The following is a 16,549-nucleotide window of genomic DNA, read 5'->3' on the forward strand; positions in this document are numbered from 1 at the left end:
AGAGCATTCTGACTGGCTGCATCACCATCTGGTATGGGGGCGCGGGGAGGCTACTGCACAAGATCGAAACAAGTTGCAGAAACTTGTAAAACTGGTCAGCTCCATCATGGGTACCAGCCTCCGTTATGTCCAAGACATCTTCAAAGAGTGGTGCCTCAGACAGGTGGCTTCCATCGATAAGGGTCTCCAGCACCCAGGGCATCCCTTCTTCACTCTTACTGTTGGGAGGGAGGTACAGAAGCCTGAAGACACATACTCAGCGATTCAGAAACAGCTTCTTCCCCTCTGCCATCCAATTTCTAAATGGACGTTCAAACCATGAACACTACCTCACTACTTTTTTATTTCTGTTATTTTCTGCTACCTATTTTAACTTAACTATTTAATGTATACTTAATGTAACTCAGTTTTTTCTCTATATATTTATTTATCATGTATTTCATTGTACTGCCATAAAGTGAACACATTTCACAATATATGCCAGTGATATTAATTTCTGATTCTGATTCACTTTGGAAGAAGGAATAAAGGTGTCAACTATTTTCTAAAAGGGGAGAAAATTCAGAAATCGGATGTGCAAAAGGACTTGGGAGTCAATAGTAAGGAAAGCAAATACAATGTTAACATTCATAGATGAGAATATCAAGGCAAAGGTGTAATGCTGAGGCTTTATAAGGGATTGGTTAGACCACATGTAAAGTATGATGTCATGTAAAGCCTGATGTCAGTGGTGGGGAAAGTACTGGGAACAATTCTGATAGATGATTCATGATTACTTGGAAATGTTTAGGTTAAGAAAACAGATTCAGAGAAGTAATTTTAAAAATGCAAACAAGAGGAATTCTGCAGATGCTGGAAATTCAAGCAACACACATCAAAGTTGCTGGTGAAAGCAGCAGGCCAGGCAGCATCTCTAAGAAGAGGTACAGTCGACATTTCAGGCCAGTCCTGACGAAGGGTCTCGGCCTGAAACGTCAACTGTACCTCTTCCTAGAGATGCTGCCCGGCCTGCTGTGTTCACCAGCAACTTTGATGTGTGTTGTCAGAGAAGTAATGATTGGAGCTTTCTTCATCCAGAGAGTGTAAGTCTGGAATATACTGTCATTGTAGCTGGGTTGTGGACAATGTTTATGAAGAGTCTAGATCAGGGGTTCCCAACCTTTCTTCTGTCATGTACCCCCCCCCCCCCAACCCTGTCAGGCATAAAGGACTATGGATCAAATGCTGAGCAATGGCGATAATATGCAAGACTGCCTACTAATTTTGGGTGTGGTTGAATTGGGTCAAATAGCCAGATGTATTCTGTATGATTCTGGCCAAGTAGGGAGTTTGTGAGGCTGTGTGCTTCCAATGCGTGTACCTGGTGTTCTAAGCAATGCCCTGTATGAACCTTTCCAAATCATATGGTCACAAAAATCCTATGCTGCACTTTTTTTTCATGTTTTGCAAAGTCCTTGTATCTTTATTCTGTCACCCTCATAATGTCTTTCGGTAAAAAGGCTCAAAAAAATGTACTTGTTTTGGGCATCTGATGTTGGGCATGCAGAAGAGATGTTTATTAAGAGCAAAACTATTCAGAGCTTTGATGCCAGGATTTGGCCTGGAAGAGGAGGATAAGCCTATCCTATCATTGGATACAAAGACGTTGGCAGAGAAAACTGGTAATATCCAGTCCTTTGTGATGTCTCTAGTGGGATTTCCATTGCCTTAGAAATGTTTGAGGGCCAAGACCACAGCCGACTGGTGGACAGTGAGTTTTTTTCCTGCATTTGGTGTTTTGGTCATCAACATCGTTTTTTTTCAGGTGGCTAGATGTGTTGGCATACCAAAGGTAACGATGAATTTCCTCATGTATACCATCACTTAGAGCAGAGATATGAGAAATTTGTCCATCTTATCCGGTGTTCTACTGTGGACCTTCACTGAGAACAGTTTTGTATAACTGGTTGGTAGGGTCCTTTTTTATGTATTAGTGAATGAGCCAACATTAACATGAAACTCATCCTCCAACATTATCTGCCTACCTTGGCATTTTCCGACACTACTTCAATATTTTTTGCCTGTATTATCCACATGAAATCCCACAAGGCTAAAGACTCCAAAGCATACAACTTTGGTGACATTGGTCTTACTGATATTGCTAGTATCAAAATGATCTGGAGGTTCTGTGCAAATCTCTTGAGAGTAGGAGCTGTTTGTAGACAGAAATGAAAAATCATGTCCTGAACTGTGTAGTTTCAGGGTCACTTAGTTTCCATCTGTAAAGTTTTTGAAAAATTTCTAGTTCTGTATTTGATTAATACAAAAGTTCAGCTAAATTGAGGGATATGTTTAGATATTGCTATTTCATTAATAATCGGTAATAGTCTTAGCGGCATAATTAAAATATGCATGAGGTTTGAAACAGGAATATAAAGGAGAAGTCTTTTAACTCTCTATGATATGAATTTGGTTCTATTTTACATTTTATTCTGTATTCAGGGGATGTACCTTTTTGTTATGCAAAAGACTTTGGTCCCATGGGCACTGTTAGACAGGGCGTGGTGTGCTCCAGTGTGCTTCCCCACACTGCTGTGTAAGCAGTTGATTGTCTTTGTCTTTGAAGTGGAGCAAAACAGTGAGGAACCAATGTGGATATTTAGAAGCTGGGGTCCAATTCTCACCCAGGTACTTTATATTGAATATTTGGTGCAGCAAATGCAAAAGGTATTAAAAAGCCAAAATAATCATTGTTGATTTGTGTAAGAAATGAAAGGTACCAAGTAATTAATGAGAATCACTGTTTATTCCTCCCTATTTTAATCTAAGAAGTTTTGATAGACTGTACTTTGGTTATTATTTCTGAATTAAAACTACAACTGGAATTGAAGGATTAAGGAATATGAGACATTTGTTCCACTGAAAAGCTGATTAGTAGGGCATAGATTTTCATTGAAATTAAACACAGCTTTTCAAAGACGAGCACTATTTTTCTTTCCTCTCCTACCTTATTTGGAAGATGTTGATTTCTCTGTATTTGTACCCCATGTGCTAATCATGTGTAATTCAATGTGTAATTGTTTTGTGAGGCTATTCCACAGCAGAAAGGGCAGCAATAAAGTAGATCAGGAGTCAAGTCCTGCACCTTCATTTTCAGCTGGGGTGTTTGAATGACAGTAAAGCAGGAAATCTTTTGGCCCGTATGTCTCAGATACACCTTGCTCAGGGCTCACCTAAATCAGCATCATTCATACGATTTCCTCTACGTTGTTACTCCATTTTCATTAATCAAGCTTTTCCTGATTTGTGAAGGGTTTCATAGAATAAATATCTCCTTGGTAATCCAGTTCTATATCACTTTAATTTAACTGGAATGTCTAGTTCAGAAAACTCGGGTAGCTAGCCTGTAACTTGGGTTTGTTCACCTTTATTTTTATTCCTTCCTCCAGAGTGCAGAGCAGGTTAGCACATTCTGTCGAAGTTTACATGAACTGCATCCTACTGATATGGCTGGGCAGAAGGAGAGCCTTGATCAGCCTCTTCGGCCACTAGCACGGCATCTGTCTGATGCAGAGAGACTTCGGAAAGTGATCCATGAACTGATAGACACAGAGAAGTCCTATGTGAAGGTATGTGGGGAGGTTAAATATATGCAATGCATATATTGCTGTTAATGAAATTAAATTTTACTAAACTTTGTAAAATAGTTTGCTCTTTACAATTTTTCTTGAAACTATCACCCTGCTCTGATACCTGCTGAGATCCAGTTCTTCATTGGAGTATTTCATTGCTTTCCCCATTTTTGCACAGACAGTTAGAAAACTATTTAATATTGAAGGTAATTACATTTGATCTCAATTTTATTTTCCATAATGTATTGTACTGTAGGAAGTCCTGAATTGTGATAGGAATAGAAAAGCGGCTCTTGCCACTCCCTTGTCCAAATATACTGAATCAGATTGTGGTGTTCCAACCAATGCCTTGGCAAGAATACCTAATTTCTGATTAGATTGGTTGTTACACAAATCCTACCAGACGATGTAATTATGGGTATATACCTTCCAAACATCCAAACACCAGAGTTGATTTGTTCATTTTTCCCAGATAAATATTGAGGGGCTCGAGTGGCATGACTAACTGTGATCCAGCTGTGAAGGGCCTCAATATATTGGGAGCAGCAAAGATCAAGTGCATGTCTATTGCACCACAATCTACCTAGATTGATTTTACCGAGTCTTGTTTATTTGGTATTACATTATTTCTTTAGATGTGCCTATTTTTTGACCTTTCAGATTTGTAATTTCATTACATAGGTTGAACAGGGTAATATTTATTGAGGGCATCTGATATTTTGGTCTGCTTGATTAATATTTGCACTATCTGAAACTATAGTTGTTTCTGTTCCAATGAACATTTGTAACTGGGGTGCAACATGTGGTTAAAGTTCATGATTGAAGCATTCACCTGTCGATGTTTGAAACTAATCCAGCTGTGAAACTGTATAATATAAATCCTGACACAAAGCCCTTGAGATTTTATCATTTAAAGAGCAGTATAGCTGAGCAAGTAATTTAATTCTGAATTGGGCAGCCATCTTGAGGGGAATGCGTTTACTTACTCCAGATGGGATACATTGATCTCTGGGGAGTGAGCTATGAAGAAGACTTGAAATCTTCTGTCACTTGTAATATTATCAATAATTAAAATTATTGTAAAATTGAAGGTTAAACCATACAATTATTCTTGTTAAGGGGATTTTTAAAAAATCAGTATTTGATTTGAAGATTGGTGAGAGAAATTCTTTTGCTACTTGAGCTGAGAGAGGAAGTCTCTCATTAGTTTTATTGGGTAGAGTGAAGATACTGTATGTATCAGTCAATGATAATCACAGTATTCTTTATTTTGAGTGTCAGGAACACACTTATCCCTCAGTATGCAGAAATAGAATACAGATTATGGGAGAAGATTTTTTTTTAAATTTTTTTCTGTAATCCCAAAATTGATTATCTGGCATAAAGTATAATTGTAAATGTAATAAGAATAAAAATAATGAACGACTGACAAAAACAGAAAGAAGCAAGCTTTTGATAGACTGCCTTTGATCAGCAAGTTGAAAGTAGAAAGAAACAAAAGAATTAGGAAGCTAGTGAATAACCCAAGACAAAACATGTTACAGTGGATTTTATATTGAATGTCATGCATATCATTAGATTCACACTGGCATGAGGGAGTCAGAACTGGACAAACATTATTTTGTGCTGTTAACCTACTGACCAAACATTTGAATATCAAGACAGATGTGAAATACAAAAGAAAGAGAAGATAGTAGACGATAATATATAGAAGCAGAATTAGGCCATTTGAGCTGCCAGAACAAGTGGTGCATTGAAGTTTGATTTCAATGTTTAAGGGAAGTGTGGAGAGGTGCGTGGATGGCAGGGGTATGAGGGCTATGGTCGATAGGAGTAGGCAGTTAAAAAGGTTCAGCACAGACTAGATGTTTCTGTGCTGTATTTTTCTATGACTCTGAGTCTGCCTCACCACTCCATCATTGCTGATCCTTTCCCTCTCAACCCCATTCTCCTGCCTTCTCCCTGTAACCTTTGGTGCCCTGACTAATCAAAAACCTATCAACCGCCACTTTAAATGTACCCAGTGACTTTATTTATACCCAATGTCTTGGCCTTCAGAGTCAATTGTGCATTGAATTCCACAGATTCACTACCTTCTGGCTAAAGAAGTTCCTTCTCATCTCTGTTCTATGGACCTAGACTCCCACACTGCAGTGGGGAAGATCAGCAAGATGGCGCCAGCGATAACTGGCAATGTTCCATGGACTGCAGACAATAGTTCTAAATATTTTTAAATCTACCTCTTTCAAATTACTCTCACCACAATCTGCAGCATGTAACTTCCCTCTAAGCAATGTCCTTTCAAATCAACCTAATGAACTACAGATCTCACGGTCATCTGAAAGACTCAGCGGACTGGACAGGTATGGCACCTTTAAGAGGATGAAGGTACATCGCTATGGCCAGAAGTGAGGCAGGAGGGGATGGGGGACTACTAGCGAGAGGGATCAGGCCTCCTCTTCCCAGTATCTTGTTGGCAAACGTGCAGTTGCTGAAGAACAAATAGAGGACCTGAGGGCAAGATTGCTGTTTAGGAAAGAAATGAGACCCTGTTATATTCTATGCTTGACTGAAATGTGGCTTTCTCCAGCACACCAGACACAGTGATCAGACCTGAAAGCTGCTTGATTTACAGAATGGGCTGAACTGCTGATTCGGAAAAGGCAGAAGGAGGTTTTTGTTCATGATAAACTCTTGGTGGTACTCCGACGTGGTCGTTTTGTGAACTCGTCCAACCTGGAACACCTAACAGGCAAATACCACCTGCTGTATTTACCTAGGGAGTTCTCATCCACGATCCTGACCGCAGCTTATGTACCACCACCAGCCAACTATAATCAAGTGCTCGCGATTTTGCATGATGCAGTGTCCGTCCTGATGCTTATCAAATCATACTCAGAGACTTCAGCCAGGTTTGTTTTAGAAAACCCTGCTCAGTTACCATCAAAGTGCCAGAGATTAGGGCAACAAAGAGATGATTGTAGGAGACAGAGGGACAACTACAGGATTGCTTTGAGTTGGTGGACTCAGCTGTGTTCAAGCATTCATCTGGGGATCTGAATATAATACACCATGGTTGTAACAGACTTTATTAAAACATTTGTAGATGTGTGTGTCTTCGCTAAATCATTCAGAGTCTTCCCCAACTAGAAGCCCTGGATGGACCATGAGATCCAAAATTTACTGACTAAGAAAGTTACATGAGGTCCAGGTACAATCTCTGTATGAAGTGGCAATTCTGGACCAAACTTGAATCAATAAAGGATGCTCGGCAGTTGTGGCAGGGCTTGAATAAGATCCCCCTCTTATAAAGTTAAATCAAGCGGCATAGGAGATAGCAGGGCTTTGTTTCCAGATGAGCTCAATGCGCCTAAGCAAACTTTGAACATCAAAACATGTAAGAGCCATCAGAAACTCCCACTTTCCCTGATGATCCTATGATTTCACTGTCTGAAGCCAGTTGTGCGAACAGCCTTCAGGATACTGAAGCCACGAAAAGCATTCAGCCCTGATGGGGTACCTAGCCAAGTACTAAAGACCTGTGCTGAGCATCCAGCTGGTTTGTTTACTGAGCCTTTAACCTTTTGCTTCGGCAGTCTGAGGTAGCCACCTGCTTCAAGCAGGCTTCCATTATACCGGTGCCCAAGAAGAGTACTGATCTGCCTCGATGACTATCGTGCGGTAGCACTTACATCCACAGTAACCAAGTAGTTTGAGAGGTTGATGTTGAACCATATCGGTTCCTGCCTGAGGGATGACTTGTATCCACTCTAATTTGCCTACTGGAGCAACATTTCCACAGCAGGTGCCATCTCATTGGCTTTTCACTCAACCGTGAAACATCTGGACAGCAAAGATGCATACCTCGGGATACTCTTTATCGACTACAGCTCAGCATTCAATTCCATCGTTCCCTCAAAACTAATCAATAAGCTTCAAAGCCTTGGCCTCAGTACCTCCTTGTGCAATTATATCCTGGATCTCCTCACTTGCAGATCCCAGTAAGTTGGGATTGGCAAAAACATCTTCTCCCCCACGGTCACCACCAGCACAAGGCCTGCCCCATCATTGAAATGCTTGCACAACTGACAGATTCACTTTCATGACTGTTCATCTCCTGTTCTCGATATTTATTATTATTATTTCTTCCTTTTATATTTGTACAGTTTGTTGCCTTCTGCCTAGTTGGGTGGTCTTTCATTGATTCTATTATGGTTATTCTTCTATAGATTTATTGAGTGTGGCCACAAAATGATGAATTTCAGGGTTATATATAGTGACATACTGTATATATACTTTGATAATAAAATTTACTTTTGAATTTTCGAACTTTTTTATAGGAAACATTCTTTCCACATCCAATCTATCTAGGTCTTTTAAAATTCAATACGTATCAATGAAATCCCCTCTCATTCTTTTAAACTCCAGTGTGTACAGGCCCAGAGCCATCGAACACTCCTCATGGGTTAGCCCTTTATTTCCCAAATCATTCTCAGGACCCTCCCCTGGACCCTTTCCAATGCCAGCACATCTTGAGGGCCCCAAGTCTGCTTACAATACTCCAAGCATGGTCTGACCAATGCCCTAGAAAGCCTCAGCATTACATGTTTACTTTTATATTCTAGTCCTCTACAATGTTAACATTGCATTTGCCTTCCTCACCACTGACTCAACCTGCAAGTTAACCTTTAAAGAAATCCTGCACAAGGGCTCCCAAGTCTCTTTGCGCCTCAGATTTTTGAAATTTCTCCCTGTTTAGAAAATAGTCCACCTAAAAGTGCACGATCATATAGTGGTGCTAGAAGGTTTGTGAATCCTGTAGAATCTTCTCTATTTCTGCATAAATATGACCTAAAATGTGATCAGATCTTCCTGTAAGTCCTAAAATTAGATGAAGAGAACACAATTAAATAAATAAAACAAAATAACATTATACTTGTTCATTTACAAATGTATTTCGTGAGAAAATGATCCAATATTACACGTATTTGTTGGAAAAAGTATGTGAACCTCTGGGGTAATGCCTTTTACAAACATTATTTGGAGTCAGGTGTTCCAATCAATGAGATGAGATTGGAGGTGTGGGTTGTGGAGGTGTCCTGTCCTATAAAAAAGACATACCAAGTCAGATTACTGACAGATCCTGCTCTTCTTATGAAAAATCTGTTTATGTGTACCTTGCCTTGATTAAAACAACTTTCAGAAGACCTTAGAAGAATTGAAGAGATGCATCAAGCTGGAAAAGGCTACAAAAGCATTTCTGAAGACCTGAGTGTTCATCAGTACACAGTAAGTGAAAATATCTACAAATGGAAGGAACTCAGTACTGTTGCTACCCTTCCTGGGAGTGGGCACCCTGTAAAGTTCACATCAAAAGTACATGCTGAAGGAGGTGAAAGAGAACCCAAGTATAACAGCAAAAGACCTGCAGAAATCTCTAAGAACATGCTAAAGTCTTTGTTCATGTGTCCACTATAATAAAAACACTGAAAAAGAATGGTGCTCTTGGAAGGACACCATAGAGAAAACCATTGCTTTCCAAAAAAAAAATTGCTGCACATCTCAAGTTTGTAAAAGACCACCTGGATGTTCTACAACATTTCTGGGACAATGTTCTGTGGACAGATGGGATAAAAGTTGAACTTTTTGGCAGAAATGCACACCGCTATGTTTGGAGGAAAAAGTGCACTGTGCACTAACCTCATAATGCCTATGAAGCATGGTGGAAGGAGCATCATGGGTTGGGCTGCTTTGCTGCCTCAGGGCCTGGGCAGCTTGCAATCGTTGATGGAACAATGAATTCCAAATTGTATCAAGACATTTTACGGGAGAATATTAGGGTAGCGGTATGTCACCTGAAGCTTAATTGAAGTTGGATGATGCAACAAGACAATGATCTGAAACACAAGAGTAAATCAACAACAGAATGGTTTAAAAAAGAAACTTCGTGTTTTGAAATGGCCAAGTCAGAACCTAGATCTTAACCCAATTGAGATGCTGTGGCATGACCTGAGGAGGGATGTTCATGCAAGGTATCCCAGAAATATTGATGAACTGAAACTTCGTATGGAGAAATGGTCTAAAATTCCTCCAAGCCAATGTGCGGGATTGATCAACAGTTACTGGAAACGTATGGTTAAAGTTATTGCTGTACAAGGGGGTCACATCAGTTACTGAAAGCAAAGGTTCACGTACTTTTCCAACAAAAAAAGTAATATTGGATCAATTTTCTCAATAAATACATAAACAAGTATAGTGTTTTTTGTGTTATTTAATTGGGTTCTCTTTATCTAGTTTTAGGACTTGCATGAAGATCTGATCCTATTTTAGGTCATAGTTATGCAGAAATAGAGAAAATTCTACAGGATTCACAAACTTTCTAGCCACCACTGTATACTACACTGTATTCCATCTGCCACTTCTTTGCTCATTCTCCCAATCTATCTAAGTCCTTCTGCAGTCTCCCTGCTTCCTCAACATTATCTGGTCCTTCACCTATTGTTGTATCATCTGCAAACCCATCAATTCTGTCATCCAAATCATTGACATATAACGTGGAAAGGAGTGGTCCCAACACCAACCCCTGACCAACACCACTAGTCACCGGCAGCCAACACAAAAAGGCCTCTTTTATTCCAACTCTTTGCTTCTTGCCAGTCAGCCATTCTTCTGAAGGACAATTAAAGGATAATTTTACAGATACCATGAAGCTAATGATAGTTACTCCAGAATGCCTCTCAAGCAAATTGGCTAACCATTTCTCCACCTGGATGAAATATGATAGGCAAAATGTTAATGTTGGTGAAAAGTACTACATGTACACTGATTCATCATGAAACAAGGAAACTGAGCTTTCTGGGACAAATGCAGAGTCTCCACAATTGGAGTGACAAACAAGAGAAAGTCTGCAGATGCTAGACATCCGAGCAACACACACAAAATGCTGGAGGAACTCAGCAGGCCAGGCAGCATCTATGGAAAATGTACAGCCGACGTTTTGGGCAGAGACCCTTCAGCAGAACAATTGGAGGTGGTCGTCTTCATCTGCTTTTCTCTAGTTCATTGGGTAGCCAAGTGTCTGTTTTCCAATTCAACCTCGCATGTTCGACCTGATACTTTGATTAAAGATAGCTAGCAATCAAAAAGCATTTAAATATTTTAAAATTACTATCTGACATCAAATAACTTATCGTAAAAATGTGTCATGAGCTATGTGCAAATTAATGAAATGTACTTGCAGATTGACTGACTATAGTTTATTGCAGTTAGCATCACTCATCAGCTGCACAGGGCTGTTTATGCTGATACCAAAGAAGTGCCTGTGCAATGTAATAGATGTTTTTAAACACCTGTGAATCATTATATGATAGTATTTTCATTTTGGGATTCAGGCAGTAGTTATAAACTACTTGAGTTTTACTTTTGTGGTTTTTACATCTGCATCCCATAATGAAATCTGTGATTTGTAATCATGCATGGCTATTCATTGTTTTGTCACAATACTCAAATAAAATGCATGTGATTTACTTGACTGTTTTTCTTTATCTTTTAAACTAGTATTTTATTTTTCCCTCTTCCTTGTGTACTGCATCACCCCTGTTGCATTGTTCTTATGCCTTCTCTATATTTTGATTCTTTCAGTTAAAATTTCTATTTCTTTGGTTTTCTTCATTTTGCTTCTTAATTTTAATCTGTATTTTCTGTTTCTGCTCATTCCTTGTACTTCAAAGATATCCATATTAATACTTCACTAAAGTTCAGTAGTCTGTGTCTAATTTGTTTTTCCATTCAATTCCTCACTACAGGATACCCCTTCCCCTGTGATTCGTCACCATAACTACCTCCTGTTCTCCATGTCTTGGAGGCTGAAATCATTGCCTGAAATTTTTCAACTAGCATCCTGAAAACTAGTGGAATGTTTTACTCCTTAAATCTGACTGCCCACAAGTTTCCTGTTTCTCAGTAGAGAAGGGGAGAAAACTCTGGAATTGCCCGATCTGTTGCATTTTGTTCAGCATTTCTCACATCATGCATTTAAACTTTTATCTTCCAGCCAGGATGAGACTTAGCTCCTCATTTTTTGATTTTGATAGCTGCAAAGAAGATTATTGTTTCAATGTTGGTATGGTTTAATTTGTTCTCAAATTTTCATCCATTACCTCTGAAGTATTCATTAATTTCCTACAGTGAGCAAAATGAAATCATGATCTTGCTGCTTGCAAAGTGTGCAGTTTAATTGGGAAACTGCTAATGACTCTAATGGATGATATGCTAATAGACAGAAAAGGCCTCATACAGTCATTGAAGTCAAAGTAAAATTTATTATCAGAATACCTACATGTCACCACATACAACCCTAAGATTATTTTTCCTGCAGGCTTACTCAGTAAATCTGTAGAATAGTAACTAATAAACAGGATCAATGAAAGAGCAGGTAAAGCATAGAAGAGAACAAACTGTGCAAATGTAAATATAAATAAATAGCAATAAGTAACGAGAGCATGAAATAACAATATAAAGAATCCTTAAAGTGAGATTGCTCATCTCAGTAGATCTCAGTTTTGTTCAAGAGCCTGATGGTTAAGGGCTGTTCTTCTGAGTATAAATTCAAGCTAAGAACAAACATTAATTTTAAGAAATGTTATTTTAAATCCCATTTTAAAGGTTTTCATTTTGGGTATTCAAAGTGACTGAAGTTTGAAATAGAACTTTGACTATTTAGTCATAGTCATACTTTATTGATCCCGAGGGAAATTGGGTTTCGTTACAGTTGCACCATATTTAAACATCCTATGCTGGTTGTGTTGAGCATCTTAAGTCATGCAAAATTAAATGTCTTCCGCTCAATAGCAAGGCTAAGTCCCAAATTAGATTTGGTCTTGCTGTACCATTTTGCCAATCTTGGAGCATTAATTGAATCATTCTTTTCATGGCTTGAGTAAAATTACAAAATTTATTTTGTGTTTTCAAGTTTTTGTCCAAACTGCAGCAGAAAAGGTAATCCATCATCCAGTTTATTTGGTTGTATTTGAGCTCACTACCCATTTGTAAAACACAGGTCAAGGATTAATGGAGTCCATTTTCAAATCAGTTTTTAGGAAATCTTTGGAACTCAATCCTTTCCGAATTCTATGTTGTAAATAATAAGTATACATTAATAGTTACTGGAAAAATATGAAATCCAATGTAATATTTTTACTTTCAGTTTACAGCTGGAATGATATCCAAATTACTGTAATATTGCTGCATAGGTGCTTTCCATGTTATACTTTTCTCTCTGTGGTCATCAAAGTCAGCAATTCTGAAAGCGTTAGGAGTATTTCTCCATTGAAAGTAGAATCAGTATTCATTTTTTTGTATTTAGAGTTGCAATCAATTGCACATTATGACTGAATGCTACAGGTTTGTTTGAAGCCACCTTATTTTTTTAATAAATCTACTTCAGTAATAATAGAATGTATGAACTTTCTGTCAAATAACTTATCACCCTAAAGCTGAGTAAAAGGTAATGAAACATTTGTCTTTTGAAGGATCTGAGCCGTCTCTTTGAAGTTTATCTGGATCCCTTGCAAAATGAGACCTTCCTTACACAAGATGAGGTATGAAGTTTGAGCATTTATTTTCAGACATCTGGTAATTTTAGGCCAATATATTTCACAATTGCTCAGACTGTGCAGAGAAAAATACAAGGCCTGTAGGCCCAAATCCTACTACAGAATTTCACAGTAGTCTAAATTTACACATAGGTTTTCAATGCGTGACTATAGATCTTGGGTGATGGTTGCATTTAAATAGTGGGGCAAAGGCTGATCGCATCGCATCTTTCAAGATTGTGCAGGTTTTAGTCATTGTTTTCTTGTTTATTGGGAATATCTTATTTTAGCCCGCACCTGGCTACATTTAGAACTCAGAACAATACAAGCCTAAAGGAGGCCTTAGCTGACTGTTTCAGGTGCTTCTGTGGTCAACCGTGAATCTGATTGTCTTCAAAACTTATTGTGAAACTATATGGTGATTTTCATGAGTGTATTTTTAGAGTGATGTAGTAAATGAATTTGACAAAATCTTTAATATAAATATAACTTCATTGAAGCCTGTTGTGGACAACAAATAACAAGGATGCAAAATAAATTCTTGGCAGTTGAATGATTGCATCCTCTGACACAGCATTCTCTGTACCTTACTATGTGTAAGACCATAAGACACAGGAGCAGAATTATGCCATTTGGCTCATCATGTGCACACTGCCATTTGATCATAGCTGATTTATTTTCCCTCTCACCTCATTCTCCTGCCTTTATTATCAGAATTATTTCCCTATAAATTTTGATGTCCTTATTAATCAAGAATCTATTAATTTCCAGTTTTAATAATCCCAATGACTTGGTCTCCACAGCAGTCTACCTAAAGAAATCCCTCCTCATCTCAGTTTTAAGGGGATGTCCTTTTATTCTGAGGCTGAGCCCTTGGCTCTTGATGCTCCCAGAATTGGAAACGTCCTCTCCATTCCCACTCCAGCCAGGCCTTTCAATATTTGATAGGAGGTTTCAATGAGATTCACTCCCCCTCCCCCATTTTTCTAAACTCCAGTGAATACAAGACCAGAGCCTCAAACACCCCTTATACATTAATCCTTTCTTCTCTGGGATAATTCTTGTAAACCTCTAGAGTATTAGCATCAATTGAAAAATAGCAGATGCAATATCAATCTTTAAGGAACATCACTTGTTACTGGCAGCCAACTTGAAAATACTAATTTTATTCTGACTTTTTGCTTCCTGTCAGTCAGTCAGTCAATCAATCTTGTATCCATGCTGGTACCTTTCTTGTAATATTATGGGCACCTGTCTTGTTTACCAGTCACACATGCAACATCTTGTCAAAACCCTTCTGAAAATCCAAATAAGCAATATCCACTGGCTCTCCTTTGTTAATCCTGTCTGTTACTTCCTCAAAGAATTCCAACAGGTTTGTCAGACAACATTTTTCCTTAAGGAAACCATGCTGACTTCAGCCTATTTTATTGGGTCCCTTCAAATATCCCAAACCCTCATCCTTAATAATGGACTCTAAAATCTTACCAAACACTGAAGTCAGGATAACCAACCTACTTTGCTTTGTATTCTGCATGAACTTGGATATAACACCTTCAGTTCTGTATTCACCACCCCTCCTGTCAAATTTGACTTGATGTTGCCTGAAGTTAGAATCTAATCACGTTCTAAATGTTCTGTCTTGTTTTATTCTGGAGACTTCAGCAGCCTCTCCTGCACTCTCGTTCTCATTTACTGTATCCATTCTTTTCCAATCTGTTGCGCACACCCCCGGGTGCCAGCATGGTTCAAGTAGAGCTCATCCCATCCCACAGCTCCCTGCTTCCCCAGTACTGCTGCTGATATCCCATGAATTCAAACCCACTTCTCACACACCAATCTGACCCTGGGGCAATATTCTTAAGTGAATCTGACTAACCATTCACCCCGTAACTGCTAAAGGTTTGCTTCCCTAACTATTTTACTGTGGCTGTAATTTAACCTTTGTGTGACTCATGACCACAAGGTGTTCAAATGAATCATTTCCTTTGGTATGGCCACCTGATGCTTTTAAGGTGATCTTTAGCAAATGGATGAGGGTGTGAGGAACAAATAATTTAACACTATGGGCATAACCAGTTAGGCACAAGTAAGTACATTTTTAACAATTAAGCGCCAGGGTGACAAATGTAAATTCACCGGACCAAATTTCGGGGTATTAATATGAAGCATTGTAGATAGAAATATAGACTACACTACCCCATGAATTCGGCAGGGGTTATCTTGGGTTCCTTAATATCTTAGAAATTGTTTGCTAGTGTGGTTTTTTTCATGTCAGCCACCTTGTTGAAATGCATCTAGATTGTTTTTTCCAGTGAACATTTTAATTCAGTGATATTCGATGCCTTAATTCCATTATTTAGTTTACAGTTCATTATGCTGGTTGCTAGTTAACTTTGTTTTCCTTTTGTTGCTGTCAGTGGTCATGACAGCCGCAAGTAAAAATCTGCTCCTAATTAAGGTTAATGTGAACCCTGTGTGTAATCTTGATGAAGCATTTATACATCCTGTAGTTCGATTTGTATTTCCTGTAGCTCTGATGCTCAGACAAATGACAGTAATGAGTACTTGCATGGAACCGGGTACAAGACTTCTGCTAGTTCCTTGTTCTTGCAGATGGAGTCGCTCTTTGGGAGCCTGCCAGAAATGCTCCAGTTTCAGAAGATGTTTCTGCAGACGCTTGAGGATGGTATTGCCTTATCACCTGACTTCAACAAGCTAGAAACTCCATCCCAATTTAAAGTATGTGAGGGAATTATATTGCACACATAATAAGAAAAAAATTAAGTTTAAAATAGTTATATATCATTTGATAATAACCTATGCTGATTCTTGCTGACGAAGTATGAATGGTTAACATTAGGCCCTTTAACTAATACTAAACGGAGTAATTCAAGACCTCTATTTGGGTAATTTAAGAACTAAAGAAACATTGAAATATCTAGTTTGTGAGTGTGTGAATTACCATTATAGTCCTTATCATCTACTAAAATACTGCATCATCTGTACTCTACTGTGCAAATTGTTGTATAAAGTGGCTATGGTACACTCTGATTTCACTCTTCATTCTGATAATAAAGTAGTCTGCATTTATATCCAGATCAGATGTAGTACTTTGGATCTGGAGAAAACTCTGAAGTTATTAAGAACACTAGAACTTACTTTTTATTTGTTGACAGGAATCCATGCCCTCACTTAATTTTGTCCGTAGTTCCTGTTCACAAGTATACATGCAAGAGTGCAACCAATCACTGATTTTGTAGATATGTTGATGTATGGAAGGAGGTGTGATTTCTATTGGGTATTCAATGGGTTTGGCATCATAGTAAAGGTGACTATTTATCA

General features: G+C 38.5%; 1 protein-coding gene across 5 annotated transcripts in view; it reads left to right on the forward strand.

Annotated features, from left to right (window-relative positions):
* Positions 1-16,549, forward strand: part of LOC134350589 (rho guanine nucleotide exchange factor TIAM2-like) — a 276,948-nt gene that overhangs the window by 244,031 nt on the left and 16,368 nt on the right. For all 5 annotated transcript variants that reach the window (XM_063056011.1, XM_063056010.1, XM_063056012.1 and 2 more), the window contains 3 exons: positions 3,429-3,608; positions 13,142-13,210; positions 15,821-15,946. In XM_063056011.1, the coding sequence (XP_062912081.1) occupies positions 3,429-3,608; positions 13,142-13,210; positions 15,821-15,946 (375 nt within the window). The remainder of the gene's footprint in view (positions 1-3,428; positions 3,609-13,141; positions 13,211-15,820; positions 15,947-16,549) is intronic.

This window comes from Mobula hypostoma, chromosome 8 (genome assembly GCF_963921235.1).
Source record: "Mobula hypostoma chromosome 8, sMobHyp1.1, whole genome shotgun sequence".
NCBI lineage: Eukaryota > Metazoa > Chordata > Chondrichthyes > Myliobatiformes > Myliobatidae > Mobula > Mobula hypostoma.